We start from the raw sequence: 20,154 nt of genomic DNA, 5'->3' as shown, positions 1-20,154 counted from the left end.
GAACCCCGAAAGATCATCTCACCTTTAGGCAAGTTCAGTAGTCCTCTCTCTGCGGGTTCTCTGTGTCCAGTTTATGTAATAGTCCAGGCAAGAGCAGTTTCTTGCCCAAATGGCTATCAAACTCCATAAGGTGCCTCTTCGATGCCCATCTTCTTCTTGAAGTAGATTGGTGCTGCCAGGAGCAGAGTGTCTCATTGTCATGAAAAGTCCTCAGTTATTAAAACATTAAATGTCCTATTCTGTAATCTTTGAAAGATATGAAGAATGTCTATCTAAAATTTATCTATGTACATCTAGAAAATCTAACTAACATGATTACAAACTTGACTATTATGATTATCTATTAACAACCTATATACATTACATTTTTAAATGTACTACACAATCACAATACCTTAATCAATATCAGAAATACATATACATATAATAAAACTGACCTTAAATTAATATAAGTAAACCAAGATTCATATCAATGCAAATTATTCACATCTATATCACCGAAGTACTCCTCATGTTTCCCCCATGTAAAAGGAAAAACCACAGGTACACACACATTTTTTAAAAAAAATATTTATTTATTTATTATGTATACAATGTTCTGTCTGTGTGTATCCCTGCAGGCCAGGAGAGGGCACCAGACCTCATTACAGATGGTTGTGAGCCACCATGTGGTTGCTGGGAATTGAACTCAGGACCTTTGGAAGAGCAGGCAATGCTCTTAGCCACTGAGCCATCTCTCCAGCCCAGAATGCAGTCTTCTGTGTGGTCCGTGTCGGCTAATGGAATGTAGACTTAGTCTCAGACTTGCAGCAGGTGTGGAGATGCTCATTGATCTTAGCGCGGTGACTGGCTCTGAGCTGTGGGACTGGCCCACCTGGAGCACTCCATCTGGCTTCCCCACTGGTCTTGCTGGAGAGTCCTTTCCTAACTGGTGCACACACACAATAGCTCTGGACTTTCCTCTTGTCTCCTATGATGGAGGAAGGACCCCTGGTGAGCTCCACCCAGAGACATTCAGTGGTGAAAGATGCCCCTCCGTCACCCTTTGTCACTTCCACAAGCACATCTCTGTGACAAGTGGGATCTGTCTCTGGTCTGTGTATGTCGGTTCCTATGTGCCACTCCTCAGCCTCTGCCTTCCAGAGTTCACCTCTGCTTGCAGCACCAGCCTATTTTCTGGCAACATGTCATGCTGTTCATTGACACTTGTGGCTCAGTCTCAATGTGGGGGCACTTCTAGCTACAACGGACTCCCCCTCCTGTGGCACTGCCACTGGGCTAGCACAGATGGCAGTGCCTTTCCTCTCCTTCCTCTTGCCCTGGGGAATGCTATGACATATAATTTACATGGATGCTGTAGCATCAGCCTCATGGGGTGTCTAGGAAACATGGTTGCCCACACTCCTGAATCCTCAATAAGGACCGAGGAAAGGGTGAGGGCTTCAGGGATGGCCTGCAGCTTGCTGTGCTTTTGCCTACTCAGAGTCCCTTGCCTTCCTTGAGCTGTGTGGAGAAAATACCAGCCAGGGAAGGAAGAAGGTCAAGACAATGACAATAGCAGCCTGTAAAATGCAAGTCAGATAGTACCCGTCTGAGACGTTCAGGCTGCATGATCTGTCATAATTGGTCTTTGCTGTGTTTGTTTTGTTTTGAAGACAGGGGCTCATTTTATAGCCCTAGGCTAGTCTGAAACTTACTGGGTAGCCAGGTCTGGCAGTATCCTTCCGCAACCTCTCAGATGCTGGAATCACAAGGACACGCCACTTTATCCAGCTCTGCCTCCTCCTCTTATTTTTGGGACAGGGTCTCACTATGTTGCTCCAGTTGTCCTAGAACTTGCTATGTAGACCAGGCCGCCCTTGAACTATAGGAGTCTGCCTGACTCTACCTCCAAAATCAAGTCATGTGCCACCATGTCTGGTCTTAGCTTTTTTTTTATTTAAAAGACAGAGACGTATGTAGCTCAGCCTGGCCTTAAACTTAGCATGTATTGGAGATGAACCTTCAACTCCCGATCTTCCTATTTCAGCTTCCTAAGTGCTAATCACAGGTTTGTGTCTGGCATATCAGTGCAGGTAATTTATGTTTTTTCAAAAATATATATTTATTTACTTCATGTGTATGTGTGTGCCTGAGTTTATGCGTGTGCACCATGTGTGTGCAGCTGCCCACAGGGGCCAGAGGAGAGCATTGGATGCCCTAGAACTGGAGTTACAGGCACCTATGTGTTGCCTGATGTGGGTGCTGGAAACCAGACCCTGGTGTTCTTGCCACTGAGCTATTTCTCCAGTCTCTATATATGTTATTTATTTATTTATAGTTTTTCGAGACAGGGTTTCTCTGTAGCTTTGGAGCCTGTCCTAGCACTAGCTCTTGTAGACCAGGCTGGCCTTGAACTTACAGAGGTCCGCCTGCCTCTGCCTCCCGAGTGCTGGGATTAAAGGCGTGCGCCACCACTGCCCGGCTATATATGTTATTTTTAAAACCTTTAAGCACTAGGGATGCAGCTCAGTGGGAGACACTTGTTTAGCAAGCACAGGGCCCCTTTCCATCTCAAGCATTGCAATAAAAAACGGCATGGTGTGTGTCATGCCCAATCCTACTACTTGAGAGGCTGAAGCAGGAACTGTCGCACATTCAAGGGTCAAGTGGTCTATACAGTGAGTAAAGAGGCAAGCCTGGGTGACAGAGTGAGACCCTGTCTTAAAGAACCAAAAATAAACCCACAAATTCCCCACAACCCTTAAAAAATTCCAAGTCCAATCTCAGTTTATAGGCCATAAAAATTCTGTTAGACTGAGAGGAAGTATCACTGGGGGGGGGGGGATCAAGAGATATGGCTGGCACACTCCTTTAACCCCAGCATCCAGGAGGCAGAGGCAGGATACGCCTTCAACACTAGCACTGGGAGGCAGAGACAGGTCAATCTGTGAGCAAGGACAACTGGTTTCCACAGAGTATTTCAGGACAGCCAGAGGTACAGAGTGAGACCCTGTCTCAAAACAAAACACAGCAAAACAAGCAAACAAAAAGTAAATCCACAATACTAGCCATGGTGGCACACACCTTTGAACTCAGCATTCAGGAGGTGGAGGCAGGGGGATTTCTACATAGGGAATTCCAAGTCAGCCAGGGAAACAGACAAACAGGCAAAACAACCAAGAGTATGGTATATTTTATTCATTTATTTAGACAGGGTCTCACTATGCAGTTTTGATTGGCATCAAGCTCACTAAGACCAGCTGACCTTAAACTCGGACATCCACCTGCCTCTGCCTCCTGCATGCTGGGATTTTAAAGTATGTGTCACCATGTCCAACTAACATTTTTTTAAAAGTAAAGTTTGGGCTCAAAGATCTAAAAGGAAATAGTTGCCTGACCCATCCAAACTATATTTATGATTTTTTAAAAATATTTATTTATTTATTAATTATGTATACAATATTCTTTCTGCGAGTATGCCTGAAGGCCAGAAGAGGGCACCAGACCTCATTACAGATGGTTGTGAGCCACCATGTGGTTGCTGGGAATTGAACTCAGGACCTTTGGAAGAGCAGGCAATGCTCTTAACCGCTGAGCCATCTCTCCAGCCCTATTTATGATTTTTTAAAATGTGTGTGTGTGTGTGTGGGTGGGTATTTTGCCTGCATATCTATCTGTGCATCACATGTGTGACACGCCTGAGAGGTCAGAAGAGGATATTGGATCCCTTCGAACTGGAGTTACAGATGGATTTTAGCTGTCATGTGGGTGCTGGGAACTGAAGCCAGGCATACGAGTAGTCAGTGCTCTTAACCACTGAGCCATCTCCCCAACCCTGTAAACTCTTTGTTCTCATATCTTGTAAGACAAACATGCTTCTTTGGGAGGAAACACCTACATGATTAAAGCCTTGTGGGTGTGTGCAAATGTCTTAGAGGAATCTCTCTGGATGATGTGTCCTATAGTGTGATGTCTCAGGCAGACAGGAAGGGTGCCATGTGCCAAGAACACTGCCAACACAGCAAGCAAAAGTTAGTGCCAGCTTGGAATGTTGCTTAGCAGAAACCTCAGTGCCTTGATAGCCTGCTGTATAGAGCCAAGAAATATCTCACATTCAAGTGGTGGCTTCATTGGCTTTCCACCTTCTATAATGACATGTTTCTCTCTTCTCTTTTCTTTTCTTTTCCTTCCTTTTTTTTTTTTTTCCTTTTCCAGACGGGGTTTTCCTGTGTAGCCCTGGCTATCCTGGAACTCACTCTGTAGACCAGGTTATCCTAGAACTCAGAGATCCGCCTGCCTCTGCCTCCTGAGTGCAGTGTGCACCACCACCAGAAGACACTCCAGTGGCGCTGAACACTTGGTGTTGTGCAACCAACAACTGGCTAAATCTCCTCTCTTCCTCCCTTCCTCCCTCCCTCTCTTTTTAGACAGGGTCTCACTTTGTAGCCCTAGCTGGCCTGAAACTCACTATGTAGACCTCACTGGCCTCAAACTCACAGAGATCTCTCTGCCTGTGCCCTCCACCTCTGCCCCAGTGCTGGGATTAAAGGTGTATCACTACACGCAGCCAACATTATTTCTAGAACATTCCCATCACCCCAAAGTAAAACCTTCCCTGGCACATAGGGGTGCATGTTTCTCTATCCCCAGTCACTTGGGGAGTTGAAGCAGACACTTGAGTTTAGGTGTTAGTTGAGGTTATCATTGACAGGCATGTAGCTAAAACCTGAGTTAACCCCTTTCCTTCCCCACAAAACTAGGTCCAGTAAGGAGTTTATTCCCATTTCTTTCTGCCTCCAGGGCCCGACAATGATCAACCAATGTCTCTCTCCCTGACAACTATCAATCTATGTCTCTATGGGTTTACCTATTCTGTACTTTTCCTAAAAATGTCATCATACAATATACATCTTGAGTTCTTTCATGTGGCATACTGATTTAGAGATATATACACTTTATTGTGTATATGAGAACTACACTCCTTTTTATGGCTGAACTGTATTCCATCCATCCTTCCATCTACTGCTATCAGCTGGTCTGCTTGCAGCTTTGGTTACGGACACTATGCTGTGACAATGGACACACAGATTCTCTGACTATGAGGAGGTTACGTTACTGACCTGTCAAGGCATCTTTCCCCATAATCGCATTTTATCTACCAGGTGAACTTGGCATACATCCCAAGTCCTATAGGACAAAGCTGTTAAGACTGTGGCACATGATAAATACTCAGATTGCTTCTTAACTAAGTTAGACATGTGAGCAGTGTCTCCAAAGGTCAGGTACATTTTGGTGGGTCCACCACACTGAAGAGGTCTGCATCAATTACACTTTCTGAGTATTTTTTCCGAGTGTTATCTGCAGGGCAGCTAGGTTTTGTCACACGGTTTGTCTGTATAGACTGAGGTGATCATAGCTTTCCCGCTTTGTATTGATCTATAAGTTACACTGGTGGGTTTCCTGTTAAACTATCCTTCCATTCCTGATCTAAATCTATACGGGCATGGAGTATACTTTGAATACACTACTCAGTTTGGCTTGTCGTTATTTTGTTGAGTTTTGTATTTCTAACTGTTAGGAACATTAGCTTCTAAATTTTTATTTCCTTTAAAGAATGGTGCAGGGGATTGAATCAAAGGCCCTGTGCATACTAGTTATGAGATTTACCACTGAGCCATAGCCTTTAAAAAAAATGTTTGGCTGCTGGCCAGGCCTGGTGGTTCACGCCTTTAATCCCAGAACTTGGGTAGATTTCTGTGAGTTCAAGGCCAGTCTGGTCTACAGAGCTAGTTTCAGGACAGTGAGTTCCAAAACACTGAGAACTAAGTAGGGAGACCCTGTCTCAGCTGAGAACTGAGTACTTTTGGACTGAAGGCGTTCAACATTAATCCTGGCAAAGTTTACTTTACTGTTCTCAATTGTGGAAGATTACCATAGTCTATTTACCCAAACTATTTTCACAAGGGCTATTCCTCATCAGGTATATTGTGACCACAAGTGTCATCCTCAGATTCTGGGCAGATTTTTTTCTTTTTTCTTTTGCCTTTGCTAGGCACTGAACCTAGAGCCTTACATGTACTAGGCAAACATTACCACTGAGAACTTCAGTACTAGGCAAACATTACCACTGAACTTCATCACCGGCTCTCAGCTAGTGTTTCAACCAAGATTTCCTTAAATATCAAGAACCAAAGTAATACAAAACTTCCCTGGTCTGTAAACTGGCTCTGCCCAGAAGCACTTCTTTGACATTATTTTTTGTTTGCTTGTTTGGTTGGTAGGTTTTATTTTGTTTTTAGAGATACAGGGTTTCTCTATGTAGCCCTAGCAGTCCTGAGATCTGCCTGCCTCTGCCTCCTGAGTGCTGGGATTAAAGGCGTGCGCTGTCACACCTCACCACCACCTGGCCCTGTGATGTCATGACAACGACTTCTCAGTCTCTGTGTAAACTCAGATGTGCTGGAGCTGAAACTTATGGTCTTCATAGGTCTTTTCTGGGCTCCTGCCCCATGCTGGGCATGGCTGTGGCTTTCTAAATTCCCCAACTGTGTCTCTGAATTCTCTCACTTCTCCCAAGAAAATATTTTCCAGCCTATCTTCCATGGTTGTTGGCAGCTGACTATATATTAGCCATAAACAATAAACCAGGTAGTTTCCTTTAGAATTACAATATTTTAGGGAGCGGTAGTGGTATAAGCATTTAATCCCAACACTAGGGAGGCAGAGCCAGATGGATCTCTGATTGGAAGCCAGCCTGGTCTACAGAGTGAGTTCCAGGACAACTGGGGCTACACAGAGAAACCTTGTCTAGAAAAACCAAAAGAAAGAGAAAAAAAGAAGAAAAAGAATCACAATGCAGTGTTTCTGATCTGACTATTTTCACGTCTGAAGTCGACTTAGGCAGAACAGCGCTATGCGTCTTGTGCTAGTCCTTTCAGGAAGCCCAGACAGGGTTAGGGCCAGGAACTTCTGAGAAAGATCTGCTGTTCCCTCTGGAACTAGGGACCCAGGACCAACACTGGGAATGCAGTCTCCTGCTCTAGGATAACGAGCAGAGAAAGGCAAGGACATAACAAAGCACTCCTTCCATTCTGTAGTTGCCTCGCTCCCCATTTAATATTTCATTGGTTGCTGCAGACCCATGACTGTTTTCTAGATTTCTGATGAAGTTGGCTTTGACAGTTTCTAATTTATTTCAACGTCCATGTCGTGGGCCAGGTCCTTGGAGATGCCAACTTAATGATCTGTTCCACAGTGGCTTAAAATCTTTTTCTTAGACTTATTTATGTTTGTGGGTGTTTTGCCTGCACGTATGTATGTACACCATGTACGGCAGTGTCTGTAGAGGTCAGAAGAGGGCTCTGGATGCCCTGGAACTGGAGGTATGGTTGGTGTGAGTCACAGTGTGGGTGCTGGGAACCGAAGTCGGGTCCTCTGCAAGAAGAACAAGTGTTCTTAAGTGTTGAGCCACCTCCCCAGGCTGCAACATTGGCTGCAACATGAATATGAGTCAAAGCAAAACAGAAACAAAACCAAAATATGGGAGCCTATCAGCAAAGGCCCCCAGCCCCACTCCAGAGAGGTGTTGTCTTTCTTTCTTCCTTCTTTTTTTTTTCCTCCTGTTTTCTTCTTCTTCTTCTTTTTTTTTTTTTTTCTTTCTACCTGGAGGGACAGCTGTGGGTGCTGGGAACCGAACTTATATTTTTGGTTGTGAGCCTAGCCTTTAACTGCTGAGCCATCTCTCCAGGCCATCCTCCTGTTTTTTTTTTTTTTTTTTTTTTTTTTTTTTTTTNTTTTTTTTTTGACAGGGTTTCTCTGTGTAGCCTTGGCTGTCCTAGAATTCACTGTGTAGAGTGAGGCTGGTCTTAAACTCAGAGAGAGTCATAAGCCTCTCTGGGCAGACAGGACACTCCCACCTAGAGGCTCCTGAGCTCTCCACTTAGATGTTGCTAATTGCTCCTAACTCCTCTCTACTCAGGCTTTGCCCCAGGGGACACGAGGGGACTGATATTCTTTCGATCCTTCCAACACTGCATTCCAAATTTCCATCTCCAGGGTAGAAAAAAGGCAGGAAACCTTCCTAATGCTGTGACCTTTTAATGCAGTTCCTCATGTTGTAGTGACCCCCAACCATAAAATTATTGCATTGCTACTTCATAACTGTAATTTTGCTATGATTTTTGTTACGAATCACAATGGAACTACCTGATACACAACCCCAAAGGGGCCAACCTACAGGTTGAGAACCACTGCTCTGGTAGATACTACCCACCAGCCTATGAACTTTTCCTCTAGGGAAACCACGCCCCCACCCTTTTTAAAAAAGAGTCTTTCCTGAGCTGGGCATGGTGGTGTAAACCTTTAATCCCAGCACTTGGGAGGCAGAGACAGGTGAATTCCTAAGTTTGAGGCCAGCCTGCTCTACAGAGCAAGTTGCAAGACAGCCAGAGATACACAGAGAAATCCTGTCTTGGAAAGAAAAGAAGAAAAAAAGAAATAAAATAAAAGACTGTTTTCTGTACATCAACTATACTGCTTGTTTCTCGGGGTGACAGAGAAGGGAACACTGTCCTTTCACTGGGATAAAAGGTCATAGTAAATGCGTCAGTGAGACCGGCCAGCTGGGGAGGGGAGAGGGGCATTAGAACGAGGAGTCGGAGAGGGGCATTAGAACGAGGAGTCGGAGAAGGGCATTTGAACTAGTTAGTAAAGCAGGTCTTACTGAACAGGCGACCTAAAGATGAAGAAGGGAATCAGTGGTAGAAGCAAAGGAAGTGGGGAGTGTAGAGGCACGCAGGCCAGGTCCTAGAAGTGCTGAGACACCGGGGTGGACAGAAAAGCCAGGAAGTAGAGCACACCCTGGAGGCACTCCACTAGGCCCCCACGGGCCTGCATCCTGAAATGTAGGCTCTGCAGCACAGATCTACAGGGCTAACGGTGCTTAGAGGGCAACACACCCTGCACACACCCTGTACAGGACAACAAGCTGTCCAAATGCAGTGTCTTTGGCCAATGGGCTCGTCTTTCTGCTTCTCCGGGAAAGCGGGGGGGGGGGGGGGGGGGGGGGGGGGGGGGGGGGGGGGGGGGGGGGGGGGGGGGGGGGGGGGGGGGGGGGGGGGGGGGGCGGGGATGCTCTGCTCGGTTTCAGGACAAGAGAAAGCTGAGGGGGCTATCAGGAGGCAACAACAGCGTCACCTGTGGAGTGACGTGTCGTGAAGACGGTCTAGAGAGGAGCTAAGCAAGGGCTTCTCTGAAGAAGAGTCGGGGAGGACGGTGGAAGGAGCAGCAGTGGATGCTCTGAGAAGGAAGGAGTGAGGCCAGACAGTAGGGTATGAGAGACTTGGCGGGAGGAGTTAGGATTATGGACGGGATGACCCTTGTGGACTCAATCTAATCACACCAACATGTAAAAGCCTGATAAATCAATGTTAGTCCCCAGATGTGCAGCCACGTTAGGAACCTCCAGGAATCACAGGGCTGCTCATGCCGGAACGCAGCAAAGAAATACAAACCTCTGTGTGGCACCCATAAAGCAATCGATCTTGCCAATGGCTTGAATAAACTTGGAAGCAAATTTTCCTGGCGAAAAGCTGAGCTAAGTGAAAGAAAGACCCACTAGCACACTACCTCAGCAGGACTCCCTCCTTGACCCCCCCGTCCCCGCCCCCACCCCATAACAGCTACAAAATCCTTTCTTCTCGGAAATGGCTCCACCACCGTTGGGCACCAAGGACAGAAAACCTGGCTTGGAGCTAAATCAACGCACCCCCAGGCTGTGTTCTCTAACGCAGAGTTCCCAAGTCCGGAGCATCTTCATCGCACACCTGTCAAGTCCCTCCCCGCCCCCGCCCCATCACGATCCCTCACACACCTCCTCACAAACCCATCCACGCCGCCTCTGCCCCAGCTCGAACCAGCCCCGCCATCCGCCGCCGCCACGCTGGGGACAGCAGGTGACGGTTCCCAAGCCGAGGCTTCGCCTAGGGAACTAACTCACCATGGGAGTCGCGCTGGGCACCATGCTTGCCCAAATCAACCGCAACCGACCCTCCAAATCCCGCCCGACTTCCGGCCGCGGCCCCGCCCCGTGCCCCTCCGTATGGCCGCTCTAGATCCAGGAAAGTCTGGCGACTCTGGCGACTCGATGGTTCAAAGCTATACCCTATGAACAAGTCCGGCGTCCCTTGTATAGAACTGCTATAAGCGGTTCTAAAGGACCCGAGCACACAACGAAGTTCAACTTAGTAAGAGGATACTATCAGAAGCATGGCAAGAACTAAAGGTAACGGAATAATGGAAGATTTTAATTCAAAGGCTCCAAGAATTAGAACGGATTGTAGCTTGATTTAAAATGTCACATGGTTGGGGTGTAGCTCAGTGGCAGAGAGACTGCCTAGTGTGTGCCAGGCCACAGCTTCAATGTCTCACACTGGTAAAGGAAACGTAAACACATAAGAACGAACCAACAATTTGACAGGTGAGTGAAAAAACATGCCCAATTCCGTAAGCAGGTAGTAGTTTGTTTCGTAGGAGTGTTCATAGACCATTTACAAAAATTGATTATATGCTCGTTTTATAGGCACATTAGACAAAATTGTTACTATATAAAACGTTCATACATCCGGGAGGTGGTGGCGCACGCCTTTAATCCCAGCACGCGGGAGGCAGAGGCAAGAGTATCTTTATGAGTTTGAGGCCAGCCCGGTCTACAGAGTGAGTTCAAGGACAGCCAGGACTGTTACACAGGGAAACCCTGTCTCAGAAAACCAACAAAAGAGGAAATACTTCATTTTCAAATGTGTACTCTACAATTATTTTTGTTTATAAAGACAAGCGTATTTATCCTAAGCTAGTATTTTTTGACTAGCAACAACGAACACACACACACACACACACACACACAGAGGCATTCTCTTTCAGCTCATGCGTTCGCGTATGTATGTATTTTGTGTTTGGATGGAGCTCAGTTGGTAGAATGCTTGCCCAGGACGCACAAAGCTTTCTCTTGGTTAGATCTCCAGAATTCATAAACTCACCTGCATGTAATCCTAGAATCAAAGAGGTGGAGGCAGGAGGATCAAAAAAGGATCAGAAGTTCAAGGTTATCCTCAGGACGTGAGACCCTGTCTCAAATCAATCAAAGGCTGGGGAACTAACTCTATATGGGTAAAGTGCAGACAGGAGGCCCTGCAGTGGCTTCCGGAACCTATGGGGTTTAGTGCCATGCTTGTAATCTCAGTGTTAGGAGAGGTAGAGGCTAGTGTACCCGAGGCTTGCTGGCAAGCCGACCTAGCCTAATTGGTTAGCCTACATCCCAGTAAGAAACCCTGTCTCAAAAATCAAGGTGGGTGTGTGAGATGGCTCAGTGGGTGACGGCACCTGCTGCCAATGTCAGAGGACTCAAGTTCGAGGCCTGGGACCCACACGGTGGAAAGGACTGACTCCCTAAAATCTTCCTGTGACCTCTACCTGTGTGCCACGGTATATATGAGTGTACAGACACATTCCGCACACACACTCACAAATTCATTTAAAAAAGAGTAAAAATGTAGTTTGTGGTGGTTTGAAAGAAAATGGTCCCCAGAAGGAGTGGCACTATTAGAAGGTGTAGCCTTGTTGGAGGTAGTATGTCACTGGGGGCGGGGGGGGGGGGCGGGCTTTGAGGTCTCTTTTGCTCAAGCTTCACTTTGGTGTGATAGTCAAGTTGACATCCTGTTGTCGGCAGGATGTAACACTCTCAGCTCCAGTACCACATCTGCCTGCACACAGCCATGCTCCCCATCACGATCATAATGGACCAAACCTCTGAAACCGTAGGCGAAGACACCTCAATTAATATTTTCACTTATGAGTTGCTATGGTCGTGGTGTCTCTTCACAGCAATAAAAAAAACCTCTTAAGTCATAGTTACATATTAAAACAAAAGCAAAGTGGATTCCTTCTGAGGAACAGCTGAGAATGACCTCTGGCCTACACACAGACACACACACAGACACACACACACACACACACACACACACACACACGCACTCCAGAAAGGGAACCCATTACAGACCAAAGCAACCACTGCACGAAAGTCCAACTTGGTGAACCAGTACGTTTTTATTGGGGTTATTACCAGGAATATGAGTGAAAGGTCACTTACAAGGAGCTGGGATGACCCAAAAACCATTGCACCATGTTAAATCCCATCCCCAGCTTGGGTGATAGCTCGAGAAAGTGCAGCCCTGGAGCTCTCCGCACAGCCCGCAGGCAGTTTCAGAGTCTGAGAACCCCCTCCACGTCCACACAGTCAGACTCCCTCCCCCAGCAGTTGTTACCCTTTTTTAGACAGCTGGCGAGAATCTTTCTGTTTTCCCAGACCTTTAGTTTTCATCCAGAACCTCACAAGCCTCCTTTCCCCCATCCTGTCTGGGATTCTGAGGGAGATGCCACACAACAGTAGTCAAGGGCTGTTCATCAAGGTTTGAGAAGAAGTGAACCAACTGTCAAGGGCCTTGGGGAAGCAAAGCTCGAAGCAGTAAAAGGGAATGAGAGATGATTTGTTCTGGAGACATTTTGAGGATCCAAGAACACAGATTTAGGTAATCCTAAAATCCATATTCCAATGTGGAAACAGTTTCACGAAATCTTAGTTTTACAGAACAAAGAAGGTCATAAATCAAGGTAATTAGAATACATTGGTGGGTACACCAGAGAGGCAGTTCTAATGCGATGGGGAAGCATTTCTATAGGCCCAAGATGTTATCGGAACTTTGGGATTGGTGGAAATTAGTGGTCTGCTAACTTAACAGATTCTAAAAGTTTTTTTTTCCTAAAAAAAGATTTATTTATTATATATACAGTGTTTTGCTTGCATGTATGTCTGCAGACCAGAAGAGGGCACCAGATGTCACTACAGATGGTTGTGAGCCAGCATGTGGTTGTTGGGAATTGAACTCAGGACCTTTAGGAAGAACAGGCAGTGCTCTTAACCGCTGAACCATCTCTCCAGTCCCTCTAAAAGGTTTTTAATCTATTAATCACAGCAAGATGTTAGTTCTGACACAGAGATGGGCAAGAAATGGCTGTTCTAGAACTAGTCCAAGATAAAGTAATTAGCCACTAGATCTTCAACATTCCCATATCTCCATATTACTGTAGTTGTGTAAGTCAATCGCACCTTGGACCTCCTGGACCTGGAATTAGCCCCGCCCCGCCCCGCCTCTGGGCGTTCTGCCCCGCCCCGAGGGGGGGGGGACAGGGAAGGGAGCGATGTTCGATTCCTATCTCACCGCGTGTCCGAATGGTTTCTCGTGGGTGCACTCTGCTGGGTTCTCCGAGGCCTCCGCGTTCGTCCCTGCGCTCTCTGCATCCTCCCAGAGTTGTTGCACGCCCAGCCTGGAGCGTTCGGTTCACCCAGTGCTTTCTGCTCGCTGGCCCCCTGCGGAACTCTGTGCCGTAGACGCGTTTCCAGAGGACTGAGTTCACTGCGTTGTTAGGATTTACGTGGCTTCCGGTAAACGCTACGGCGCATGGCGGTGAGCTACGGGAGAAGGCGTGTTATGGCGAGGCCCTGGGTGTGGGGTCTTTGTGAATTTCGTCCTGTCCCACATTTTTAGGAGTTAGGGCGTCCTGCACTGGAGACACCAGCAGCCTCAGGCCGGAGAACTCAACGCACTCCGCGCAGACCCCGGCTCCCCCGCCCGGCTTCCGGTGCTTCAGACCCTCCCCGTCTCAGTTCAGTGCAACCTGCTTGTGACTCCGCCACCAGAGCACGTCCCGTAGGCAACACTGTGTCGATGAAGCAGAAGAAGAAGAAAATCCCGACTAGGGTCTCTGGGACAAATGGAGACGTAAAGACCTCCGAGAAACCTGTTCCAGAGGAAGCTCCCCCCAGTGCTGAGGCCCAGGTAAGGTTGGGATTCCCTGTGAGATTTCTGGGTGCTGGCCCGCCTGCGAGTGTGGTCTAGGTAGGCGAAATTAAAGCGCTGAAGGGATGGGACGGGAGTCTGTGTTATCCTGATGCCTGTCGCAGCCACGCCCCTCTTTCCATCACAGGCGGAGCAGCTGGCGAGGGAGCTGGCCTGGTGTGTGGAACAGCTGGAGCTGGGTCTCAAGACGCAGAGACCCACCCCGAAGCAGAGTGAGAGCCCCTTCTTTCTAGTTAGGGAAGTGTAACCGGTGACAGTGCTATGCCCGATAGCATTGCCAGGGGATGGAATTGTTGCTTTTGTACTTGGACGGTAGGGAGTGTGTATGAAGTTACCAGCTCCTTATTTCTGTCTGCAGAAGAGCAGGCTGTTGGGGCAATCCGAACCTTGCGCAGTGAGAAAACCCCCTTGCCCCGGAAGAGACAGCTGATGCGCTCCTTGTTTGGGGACTACAGGGCTCAAATGGATGCCGAATGGCGGGAAGCCCTAAAGGCCCTCAGGACTGGTGAGGAACTGGGAAGTGATTGATTAAATATATCTACTTCCAGGGGGTAGGGAGAAGCTCGCTCAGGGAAAAATCCTAAGCATACCTCTCCGGGGCAGCGGCCCTGGAAGGAGGAGGACCCAGGTCCTCACCTCCTTCTGCTTTTGGGGTGGGAAAAACCAGCTCATCTGTCTAGGCCTTGGTTCATTCCACTGACCTCAAACATACTAGTTGGGTGTAGTTTTTGTAGCTAAATGACCTGGATTCAAATCCTGGATCTTAACATTTTTTGGCAAGTTACTGCGTTGCTAAATCTCATGAGGGAATGACAATGTTGACGTTATAGGACCGTTGTGTGGGCAGTCATAACTGCATGGATAATGTTGGCTGTTACTCGGTTCTGACTCTCTGCTCCCCTTTCCTGCAGCTACCCAGTCAGCCAGGGTCCAGCTTGTAGGCGAGGAGGCCAGAAAGAAGAGCGGAAGGGTCTGCAGGCCTCGTCCAGCGGGAAGAACCAAGGCCACTGTGGACTCTGCTGATGAAGAGTTTCGGTTCAATTTCTTTTAGATGCTCCTACATTCTGGACTAGTCATCCTCCTCCAGCGCGGTGTGGGGATTTGTCTTGAGTGCAGGGCCCGGCTAGGAATTGCTCTCAGTGGAAGTGGGATTGGTTTGTCCCTATCTGGTGTGTGGACACGAAACTGCTGGCCCTGTGAGACTCCTTATGGGAACTTTTGGAGGAGATGTTCCTCCGGTCAGAAGAGAGATGCATTTGGGAACTCCTCTGTGATAAGCCTGCTTGTTGGGTGGGTTGTAGAAAGAAATGGTCCTCCGGTCTGGGAGCAGCTGCTGGTGGTGAGGAACTGAAGAAGCTGTGAAATTACTTACACATAGCGCTCACTTTTGAACGGATGCCCTGGCCATTGGCTTAGAGCTTTATCTATTGTTAGAGCATCCTAATAAATATTTTTTTCTACACACAAATAATTTATTACTGCAATATACACAAACCATAAAGGAATAAAAGGTAAAAGATCTGCATTGTAACAAGCAGGTGGCAGTTGAACATCCAGGGTGGAGAGAAGGCTGGGACGAGACTGCAGTGGATCGGATTCCCATGGTAGAAAGGGTGTCTTCAGCGGTGAAGGGGGTCCAGGTGCAGCAGCTTCTCAACCACACTTTCCTCGCTCAGGCTCATGAGAGGCACTCCATTCAAGGCGAGATGTGCAATCTGCTGCTCCTCAGGCAGGTCAGAACTCTCAAAATCTGGAGGACTGGGGCTCAGCGGTTAAGAGCACTGGCTGCTCTTCCAAAGGTCCTGAGTTCAATTCCCAGCAACCATATGGTGGCTCACAACCATCTGTAATGAGATTTGGCGCCCTCTTCTGGTGTGCGGGCACACATGGAGGCAGAATGTTGTATACATAATAAATAAATCTTTAAAAAAAAATCTGGAGGACTGAAGGGGAAAACTTTTCTATTTCTGGGTAGGTGTCATCAGAAGCAGGAACAGAGCTTTTGGTCTTAGCAGGCTTCTCGGTGATCTTTAGTGCTGAAGCATGTACACATGTGTCTTCTTCATGTCCCGCACTCACCTTCTTGGCAGTCGAAGTTGGCAGTTTTTGTTTGAGGGGCCTGTTAGTCTCCACCGGCTTTCCTATAACCCTGTTGACAGTTCCCAGAGCCTTTCTGCCGGCTTTAGGCAAGGCTGGAGCATTGAATACTTTGCCAACTTGTGGTACTGAGACCTGCAATTTCCTATCTAAGGCCTCGATACCAGAGCCCAGCTTCAACCCATCTTTGGATGCCAAAGGGCTGCCTCGGTCTTTGTTATCCTTATCAACAAAGACCAGACTGGCCATCCTGGATTACTCTGCTACACCCTACCAGCCCCACCCCTTACAGAATGTTCTAGGTCCTAGAGTCTAGGGTGTCTAAGCCCTTCCTGGATTAAAGAATCCTAGCAAGTATGTAGTTCTTGGTCAAGTCAAGTCATCATGTAGTTACCTGTACCTGGAGCCTGCTTCAGGGAGAATTTAAGGCACATGCCAGGTCTTGCTTAGATTACTAAGCTATATCTGGAAAGGGCACTTTCAGAGCAAGCCTTGAAGTCCAGGGAGACTATCTCCAATGGTTTGGGTGTTGATGAATTATTACTAGGGATAGAAGAAGTTAAATATCTGAGTGACCAAGCTTGCTTGGAGGGAAAATCTCTTGAGGGAAAATACTGTCATAATAAGAGAAAAGTCCTACTTTATTAACCAACACCAGGGATGTTGTCCTGGGGATCAGCGTCATATTAGAGGAGATGTGCCTTCATTCTGCTGACACCAGACTGTTCTGTGATCTGATCCAGAAAAAGAGCCACATAGAATGTTGGAAACGTTGAGCCAAGATCATCCTAGGAACCTTCTATAACGCTGTAGATGCAGAGCCGACAGGGATACTTATCCATGTGAATGGTACCAGGTGTTTTGTATAGAAGGTTCTCATGGGGCTAGAGATGGCTGTGTTGACAAACTGCTTGCCCTGAAAGCACAAGGACCTCAGTTCGATCCCCAGAAGCCACATGAAAACGCCATGTGTGGTAGCAAACATTTGGAATTCCAGCAGTGGCGAGACGGGCAGGAGGATTTCTTTGGGCTCAGTAGCCAGCCAGAATAGCTCAAGAGGTGAACCATAGGGCAAAACGTGACTGTATCAAGAAATTAAAAAAAAAAAAAAACCAAGATGATGATCCCTAAGGAAGAACACTCAAGGTTGTCCTCTGGCGTTGACATGTATACACACATGTGTATACATGCCTGTACATGCATGGAACTTCTCACCAGCAAGAAGCCACAGGCTGCCTCAGAATCTGTGACAATACACCATAAATCAAACACGCTCAAGCCTGTGTGACAGCCATGACTAGGTTCTAAGGGGTTGCAGAGCTTCCTAGCAGAAGGATGAGCAGCCTCAGAGCTGCTCCTGGGAGCCCTGCTGTCTGTCATGTGGGTTTCAGCAGGAAGCAGACATTGTGCTGCAAAGTATACGTGCTTCGCTGAAGAGAGGGCTTAGCAGGTAAGAACGCTGGCTCCTCTTCAGGAGGATGCAGTTCTGTTCCCAGCTCCCACGTGACAGATCACAGCAGTTTGTAACCACAGTGACACGGGATCTGACATCCTTTTCTAGCCTTCTTGGGCTCCAGCCATGCACTTAGTGCACATACATGAATTGAGTTCAGGCACGCTCAAACATGCAAACACGCTGCTGGTGAAAAAATGGAAGGGGCATGCGTAGCTCTCCCTTGTAGCCATTTGAACATCATTCCAGGCTTTCAGAGTTCCAAAGGAGTTCAAGAGTCTGGGGAAGAAATGGCCACAGCACCCTGAAACCACAGGGTGTTTTACACCAAGCTTGGAGATACAGCACCAGATTCTGCATTGGTTAAGGGCATCTGCCTACGGAGTCTGATTTAGCCTCGTCTTCCTTCTGGACTGCCGGCTTAGTCACTTTCACTTGGCAAAAATACAAGCATCCATCCTCCCCATTTTCACCACAAGAAGGTTCATGTCTTGGGCTAAGTCTTCCAAGACAAAGCCGATGAGAATGGGAAGATGAATATCACAGGCTGCAAGCATCTCACCACCTCCTGCACAGCGGGGTCAAATCTGTGTCCTCGATGTCTGCATTTGAATCAGGGCATAGTGAAAACAGTTCTTCCTGGGGGTCATAGTCGATGGTGATAGAGATCATTTCACAAATTCTGACACAATCATGACTCTTATCCACAGTGAGCAGACATTTAATACCAGCTGGTCAAAAATGGGATCTTTGGCCCTGCAAGGGTCCATTCACAATCAGATTCAAGGAAGGTTGCCCTTTGTGCTTTTGCCATGGTTCTCTTAGATTCTCGAGTCTGTATGGCGGGAGCTTTGGTAGTGGGGTTATTTCCTCTGGCTTGGTCATGAATGCTGCCATCTGGAGACACAGAAGTTGTTCTGTCCAAAAGAGAAAATTCTCACGAGACCATGCCTTTTTCACTTTTTCTTGAGGAGAGAGGAGACACCCACGAAGCTCTGCTTCTCTGAGGTCCTATAAACAGCGAACAGCTGCTGGGCTTCAGAGTGGGGCTTCTTCAGTGGTGTAACCTGCATGACACCCAGAAACCACCTGTAGCTGCCTGTGCATCCTCCTCACTCCCATAAAAAACCCCAGGAAGCTCCCTGCTTCACCGATCTGGCCCGGGGGAGCCTTTCTTGGGTCTGTCTTGGGCTGCTGTCTACGGCAGGCATTTCTTTAACATCTCACCCTCAATTTTCCCTTCTAACAATTCAGTTTCCCTACCAGCAGATCCTGCTTCTTCATCTACTGCCAAAAGCAGGGGAGATCTGTCTCTTTCTCTGTGTCAAAGCCTTGTGGAGGCGTGCTGATTGGCTTGCCCAGACCACCTGTCTTTCTGGAGGATCCCCACCAGGACCAGATCTTCCGATTACTAGGACTTCATGTCATGTGTCCAGTTCTGTGGCTGTATCTTCCCTGGGGTAATCAGTGCCACCATGATTTTGTGGGTGAGCATTTCCCAAGCTAACAGGCAGAACTGTGAAGTGTTGGTTCTCAACCTGGCTGGATAGCACACACCTGTGCATTTGTAGGGGGAATTTCCAGGGAGCCTTGGCATGTGGGACAGTGACTGTTGTAGACCCACCCTGATTGTGAATGGTACCCTCTAAAGGGCTGGGAGCCCAGGGAAGAGATTAGGAAAACAGGAAGACTTGGGTGTACAAGCCCCTTGTTTGAGGAATTGACCCAATGTTGGTAAAGTCTTAAAGGCAGTAGATCCTGTTTCTTAGAGTCCTGGACCCAGCAGTTTTGTGGTCTCCATCCATTCTGCCACCCAAAGATGAAGACTTCATTATTCTGCTGCCCAGAGGAGCCTCACAATTAGAGACTAAAATTTAGGCCATTGTTGAACAAAGATTTCTTATCATGTTTGATTTCCTAAGGGTTCGATTAATCTGGATTGCTTTTTATTTCATCCTCAGCTGACATCAGGAATGACTGCTACTATTTTTTTTCCTTTTCTTGGGAGATGAGTATCTTCATTTAGGTTGTGTGCTTTAGTGTACTCTTCCTGGTCCATTAACATCTATTCCTTTTATTTTCTTCACAGATCTGATTTCACAAACTTCCAATCTTAATTGTGTGTCTGTGAAGGAAGTCAAGGAAGAGCCACCCTGAATATGGATGGCACCATTCCAAGGGCTGAGAACCTAGATGGACTCCAAGACAAGAAGCTGGGACGCCTCCTCTCTGCTTCCTGTCTGCCTGAAGAATTTCTCTGATAGGTCCTTCTGCTCTCATGATTTTATTTGAAAATATTTATTGCCCAACCTCTGAATGAGTACTTTGTCCCTTTATATTGTCACAGAGGTGAAAAACTAACTAATAACATTTCTACATCTATATGAATTAACCACATCGGTCATGTGAGTCCAGCTCCTGTCTCCAACATCTCACAGCCTAAGGACTGACCTCCCTTGCTCGTAATGGACCTTGTCTTTCCTCATTGCTCGAGAGTGCGTGAATATGGCCTGTTTCCTACTGCAGTAGAGGCTCTTGGGTCACACTCAGCCTTCCCTGGGTCTTTTTCCCCTACTGCTGCTGAAGGCCTGCTCAGCAAACCTTGCATGAGTAATGAATGCTCTCAAGGAACTGGACTTAACTCTCTGTGAGGTACCTTCAGCTCCCTAGCTAGAAGTTGACTGACATGGGCCAGGGGAGCCAATGTTT

The 20,154-nt window shown here is 47.4% G+C and overlaps 3 protein-coding genes across 4 annotated transcripts in view; 1 reads left to right on the top strand and 2 right to left on the bottom strand.

Moving 5' to 3' along the window:
• Positions 1–10,013, bottom strand: part of Znf16 (zinc finger protein 16) — a 20,067-nt gene extending 10,054 nt beyond the window's left edge. The window contains 1 exon segment of the mRNA XM_050145036.1: positions 9,980–10,013. Within this exon segment, the coding sequence (XP_050000993.1) occupies positions 9,980–10,003 (24 nt within the window). The 5' untranslated portion in view covers positions 10,004–10,013.
• Positions 10,014–13,263: 3,250 nt separating this feature from the next.
• CUNH8orf33 (chromosome unknown C8orf33 homolog) lies at positions 13,264–15,340 on the top strand. Of its 2 annotated transcripts, none has more exons than XM_050145044.1 (5): positions 13,264–13,502; positions 13,584–13,874; positions 14,023–14,107; positions 14,254–14,400; positions 14,807–15,340. In XM_050145044.1, exons 1-5 carry the CDS (start codon positions 13,497–13,499, stop codon positions 14,944–14,946), a joined length of 669 nt encoding a protein of 222 aa, XP_050001001.1. In that variant the 5' UTR covers positions 13,264–13,496; the 3' UTR covers positions 14,947–15,340. The 2 variants fall into 2 exon arrangements, with proteins under 2 accessions (XP_050001001.1, XP_050001002.1); XM_050145045.1 differs by having other exon boundaries at positions 13,270–13,480.
• Positions 15,341–15,372: 32 nt separating this feature from the next.
• LOC126503394 (securin-like) lies at positions 15,373–16,241 on the bottom strand. The gene is made up of 3 exons (XM_050145046.1): positions 15,975–16,241; positions 15,832–15,923; positions 15,373–15,647 (listed from the first exon to the last, which is right to left on the bottom strand). Exons 1-3 carry the CDS (start codon positions 16,239–16,241, stop codon positions 15,515–15,517), a joined length of 492 nt encoding a protein of 163 aa, XP_050001003.1. The 3' UTR covers positions 15,373–15,514.
• Positions 16,242–20,154: the final 3,913 nt, after the last annotated feature.

This window comes from Alexandromys fortis, unplaced genomic scaffold, assembly GCF_014885135.2.
Source record: "Alexandromys fortis isolate MF-2015 unplaced genomic scaffold, M_Fortis_MF-2015_v1.1 scaffold_2_1_26212458, whole genome shotgun sequence".
Lineage (NCBI taxonomy): Eukaryota > Metazoa > Chordata > Mammalia > Rodentia > Cricetidae > Alexandromys > Alexandromys fortis.
Note: the sequence above shows the minus strand (reverse complement) of the source record. Positions and strands in the feature narration are given on the sequence as shown.